The 6,212-nt window shown below is 36.0% G+C and overlaps 1 protein-coding gene across 1 annotated transcript; it reads left to right on the plus strand.

Annotated features, from left to right (window-relative positions):
- The first annotated feature begins 260 nt into the window (after positions 1–260).
- Positions 261–2,101, plus strand: LOC129870439 (uncharacterized). The gene is made up of 2 exons (XM_055945234.1): positions 261–812; positions 1,254–2,101. The coding sequence occupies exons 1-2, from the start codon at positions 663–665 to the stop codon at positions 1,776–1,778; spliced, it is 675 nt and encodes a 224-aa protein (XP_055801209.1). The 5' UTR covers positions 261–662; the 3' UTR covers positions 1,779–2,101.
- Positions 2,102–6,212: the final 4,111 nt, after the last annotated feature.

The following is a 6,212-nucleotide window of genomic DNA, read 5'->3' on the forward strand; positions in this document are numbered from 1 at the left end:
TATATATATATATATATATATATATATATATATATATATATATATATATATATATATATATATATATATATAAAACTAATTATTCAGACGTTGGGATTTGACTATTATATCTTGATTGATATATCTTTTTTGTGTAACTGACTAATGAACAAAATTGCTAGTATTTTCGTTTGAATATTTCTACATGTATAAAGTGTTAGTATGATATAATTGAGACGTTTCTTAAATGATTGAAATCATAATTTTCGATTACATAAATATATGGAAATTGAAATCGATCAAACTATAACTATCAATTTACCATGCCACAAAATATCAAAATCAAATTTTAAAATATTGAATCATATCAAATTAATTTCTTACGATAATTGATAACGGTGTAATATCTTTAAAAAACAAAAAACAAAATTATTGAACCGAAATTTACGATATCTTATCATGTCCACATCCCTAGGTAATAGTAAAGTGCAAAAATTTTCAGAGAGCTCATCAAATTCCCTCCTCCCAAAAAAAAAACACCCAAAAAATCTTCAAATTTCTCAATAAAACCGCCTAAAAACTCCTCCAAACAGGGAATACTAGCAGTTATGGACAATTCTAACACATCAAAAGGCTTGCGAAAACCCTAAGTTGCAGCAGCAGCAGCAGAAGAAGAAGAAGTAATGGAAAAGTTGAGAGAAACAATCCTGAAAATGTCCAACAAAGAACCCAATGTGCCATTGTCAAAGACCCAAAACTCCATTCTTCAACAGCATCTTAACCGTTTTCTATCTGGTCTTCATACTACCCCTGTTCATCCTCCTTATACTTGTGTAACTCTTCTTTTCATCTCAATTTTCTATCTTTCATTACAATTTTAATCTCAATTTGTATCAAGTTTTACTTCACCCCATTTACTGATTTTGGAAAAAAAAATGAATTTTTGGGTTATAGTTTTCATTTTTGAGTGTTTGGAAATGGTCCATTCTTGATTACCCATTTACTCTCTTGTCTTCATCATCCTTTTTATGCTTTGAAAACTGTTCTGTTCATGTAAAGTTTGTATCTTTCATTATAATTAGTTATATTAAGTGATTTGTAGGAAGTTTTACTTCAATGTTAAATCTTTTTTCGAAAATAAAATAAAATTGGGAGTAACAGTGAATAGTTTTGAAATCTCTGTATTTGGATTTTACTTCTTCCCATTAACTGATTGTTGGGGAAAAAATGAATTATTGGGTTATAGTTTAATCCAATATTTTGTTTTGTTATAGATGATTGAAAAGGCCTTGCAGGAATTGGATGAAGAAGGTGGTTCCAATGAAGACTCAATATCTGAGTTTATCAAGAAAGAATATGACAGTTTACCAAGAGCTCATACGACCCTGCTCAAACATCATCTAAAGAAGATATCTGAAAAGGGAGAAATCCTTATGATTGATGGAGGACGGTTTTTGCTTCCTGGTGACAGCAAAAACTTGAATTCAAAGAGAAAAATGAATAGGAAGAGAAGGAGGAATTCATCAATTAAACAAAAGAAGCCGCAGCAAAAGAAAAAGAAAGAGGAGGATCCTCGACATGAGGTGCATTTTGAGCAATGTCATAGGAGGCCTGCTAAGTATAAGGAGGACGGGGCTAAAATAGATGATAATACAATTTCAGCAGCGGCAACAAACAAGGAGGTGTTATGTTTGGATGCTCCTCAGGATGAGGTACGTGTGAAGGAACCAAAAGATAAGCGTCGTGGAAGGGCTCTCAAGGGCAAGGAGGACGGGATGATCCAGATTCTACACTTTTGAAGGACTTGAGATTATCCAAGAAGCTAACGAAGAAACAAAATGATCAAGGACTAAGAAGGCGTAGGAAGGCACAGTAAAGTAAGCATTGCAGTTCCTTGAGATATCTCCCAGAAGTTCAAATGTTAGTGGATGCATTTTAGTTGCTTGTATTTCTCTTTATTCAATTTAGTAATTCGAACTAAGAGTTTCACTTATTTGAAAGAAGCTATAACATTAGTTACTAATCACCTGTAGTTCTCTTTTCTTTAAGTTTTGCTCTATACAATAGAATTTGTAAACTCTCTACAGGCTTAGCTTGTTTAGTGCTGTGAATATTTATAAAATGCTTTCTTTTATTTATCGAAAATCAATTTTGTATACCTCTCTGTCATCATGTAGTTAGTGTGAATATTCTGAGCTCCAATTTGAGGAGCACGGTATGACTTCAAGTTTGCTGAAGCCTTATCTCCCTCGCACCACCTACAAATCCACATGCCCCTTCTGGAGTACTTTTGTGGATCCCTCTTTGAATTTTGCTGGTGCTGTAGAAGTAGTGAATGGTCATGGAAGTAAGAGGAAGGTGGAGCTCATGCACAGGTTGGATAACTTGATAGAAGGAAAAATCAGTAATGACGTTTTCAAAAGGAAAAAATTAGAAATGATTTCTTGAAAACGGTTTCCACAAAAGGCAAAATAATATGTATCATGTGTTTATTGATTTTGATTCATAAGAAGATAGGAACTTCCTATCTATATGTAATACGCAAATGAAGCTACTGAAATGGAAAGCTGATTTTAAGCCAGAGGTAGAAACAATTTTAGCCCTGTATTGGGTTAATCTACAAGATTTAAGGCAGCACTTTTTCGAATGGGATGCATTATGCATGATCGTAGCTCCAATTAGCATTCCAATCATTTCGGATAATGAGAATGAAGAAGAAGAGAGATCTTCTTTTTAACAATAATGAGAATGAAGAAGAAGAGAGATCTTCTTTTTAACAGGAAAGTTTGGTCACGTAGATCTTCAATTTCGCCGCCGCTGCATGGTGGAATTTAGCAAGTTGCTGAAAACCGGCACCACCTACCCGAGCAAGAGTTGTGCTCGATTTCGAGTCAAGAAAAAAATGGATCAAATGGTACGATCCCTCCATCACCCCAGAATGAAAGGGGTCGCCGACTCCAACTACCGTCCATGTACGATCCATTCTAGATCTGACCAACTGCCCATCCTACCTCCTCTGCGTTCTTGACAGCCCATCTTTTGGAATCTATCACTCAAAAGGGTTGAATATGAGAGTGTCACGCCCCGGGAGGGTACCCTAGACGTAACCGGCACTCAGAAACCATTTCTGGCTCCCAAGCGAACCACATAGCCTGATCACACATCCGTTCCTTCATTCAATCAGCGGAAGATAAAAAAAAATATAAAGAGGATATTCGGCGGGCAACTCAAAACATCACTCTAACTCAAAGAATAAAGGCCGTGGGCCAACATTCAACTAAAATATTTGTCATTTAAAAATAGTTTGACAAGAATAACTCGAGGATAGAAATACTCAATCGACCCGTCACTATCTAGTCTATGAAGCCTCTATCACTACTATCTAATTGGTGACAATGACATGTTCATGGCTACCTCAACTCAAAATGTAAAGGGCTAACTCGATGCAAGAATACACAAACGGTGTCCTCCGAATGTAGGGGAGGACTCACCAATACGCTGAGAGTGGGTGTGGATCTTCAACGGAGCACCGGTTGATGATCTCTAGTACCTGTCTCTGCATCATGAAACGATGCAGGCCAAATGGCGTCAGTACGTGGAATGTACTGGTATGTAAAATGGCCGAATGAAACATACCTCAAGGAAGAATAACATCGATCCAAATATTTCAAATTAGAAAGATAAGAGAAACTCAAATAAGGCGTATAAGTCTAAAGTAAGAATACATTTTTAGACAAAGACCAATCACATATCATACAATCCATTCCAATCATACACAATACAGTTCAATCAAATCATATATCATTCGATTCAATCCAATCATATACCCTTCCATCCAACCCAATCATACACTATCCCATCACATATCATGTAATCCAATCCATCACACATCACCTAATCTGATCATATAAAATCAACTCAACAATCAACTCAACAGTCAACTCAAAGGACTCAACTCAATACATATGTAACAACTCACTCAAGTGTCCTAAGTCTAACAAGAAATAGTTTAGACAGGACTAACTCATAAGCATATAGCAACTCACTCAAATTCCCTAAGTCTAACAAGAAATAGTATAGATAGGACCAACTCATAACCCACTCAACTCAACTGACTCGGAGCACTATCAAGACCTAAATGGGAGTTTCTCTTATCCGACAACCATCACTTATGAGCCAGTGACAGTACAACAAAAAGACGTTGTTGCCGCGCCCGTTCATACTTTGCCAGGGTATGAACGAATCAAACACTCATGGATCCAATCCAACCAAGTCCTATAATGTCAGGACAAAACTCTCGGGGAAGCATCCGACTTTAACGGTTCAATCCTCCCTACGTTTGGCAACACAGGTATTGGGTTCGAGTATGGACTGTACTCTTGCCCAATTCGGTGCTCGATACTCCTCCCATGACTCCATGCTCATAAAACTCCTCCAATCATCTCAAACAAGCCCTCACGGCTAGTTTCATGTGGAACATTGCCACCTCATCAACTATGTTCTCATTTCAACTCAATTAACTCATAATGACAAGTCTCATTGGACCTTCTTTCAAATCGACTCATCTCAAATCATCAAACTCTTCTCTTTAAAAATTTATACAATCTCAACTCAATGAATGTAGAAAATATTATGTACATAAAAATATAATTTCAACTCCTCAACTCAAACTCAAAATAGATACTTTAATGTAAAAATACTCAACTCATTTAAAGGCTCCTCATACTCAACTCATACTTAAACTCCTTTCTAAATCAAAGATGAAACTAATAATTCTTTAGACTCAAAGTAGTGTATAAATAGTTTATGCAAAAAGGTTCATAAATAATTTATTTAAAGCTCCTCCTCAAAAGATCATTTATTTTCAAAATATTCCTAAGACTCCAATCAACTCAAATTATTCACATCATATACCACAAAATCACATTAGACTCCAATCCACTTCATCATACAACATCCTCATCAACATAACCTCTTCATTTACATCATCGTCAAATAGCATCATTCACATCGTCATCAAACATCATCATCATATATCATCATTCACATCGTCATCAAACATCATCATCATATATCATCATTCACATCATCATCAAACATTATCATCAGATCATCATCAAATATCATCATCACATCAATCGTCAAACATCCACTTCGAAATCCTTATTTTAGTCATATGTTCATTTTATAGAAGCAAAGGGACATTCTTAACTAACCAATTCATTCTTTTTCATTCCAATCAATACATATATACACACAACTATCCATCTCAACCTCAAGACATTTATGACAAGAAATTTCATCTTGGGTTCATGTGAATGAAATATGAATCCATACTCTCAACAAGACTCAACTCAAGAATATCGTCAACATCTATAAATCTATATACAAAGGTACATTTGAAATCAATAATATAAAAGATAACTATTTAGTAACTCAAGTCATTAAAAACATCAATCAACTAATAGTACTTAAAACATTCTATAGTTTAGGAAAACTTTCAAGAAAACCTTTTTAGAAGGTTCAACTCTTTCACAACTCCTATCCAACACATCTATGGGCATATGGAAGAACTAAATTCATATTTTAGGTTAGCCTTATATACCTTGTTTGAAGACTTTGAAGGAACTTGATGTTAGGTCTTCAATGGAAGGCTTGAATTCTTGAAGCTCTTGAAGGCACCCTTTGTTGGATATGGATTTGGGGAAGAAGAAGAGAGGGAAAATTTCTAGGGCTTTTTAGAGAGAGAGAGAAGAAGAAAATAATGGTCCAAAATGCTCAAGGATGGTGTAAATATAATTTGGAAAAAGTCCAAGTTGCCCCTCTTCCAAAAATCTGGAAATTTGGGCAAACGTCTTGCTGGCGCTATAGTGGCGCGTCGCGCCACTGCAGCGCCAATCCAAAATAGGCTTAAAACCCTGCATATCTAATAGTGGCGCGTCACGCCAAGCCCCAAACTACTGAGGCTGTTTTCTGGCGCTATAGTGGTGTGGGGCGCCACTGGAGCGCCAAGCCTGAATTTCGCCCAGGTCTGAAATTCCTGCAGTACTAGTCTGTAGTAAAATGGCCATAACTTTTGACTCCGAACTCCAAAAATTGCAATCTTGGTGGAGTTGGAAAGAAGACTCAAAGACCTTTAATTTGGTAGGTCGTGGGCCACCCAGTTCTTTATATCTTAGGAGATATGGTCGTTTGAAGTTGACTCTTATACTAACTCGTCCGAAAACTTAATC

The sequence above is a fragment of the Solanum dulcamara genome, chromosome 10 (assembly GCF_947179165.1).
Source record: "Solanum dulcamara chromosome 10, daSolDulc1.2, whole genome shotgun sequence".
NCBI classification, from domain to species: Eukaryota; Viridiplantae; Streptophyta; class Magnoliopsida; order Solanales; family Solanaceae; genus Solanum; species Solanum dulcamara.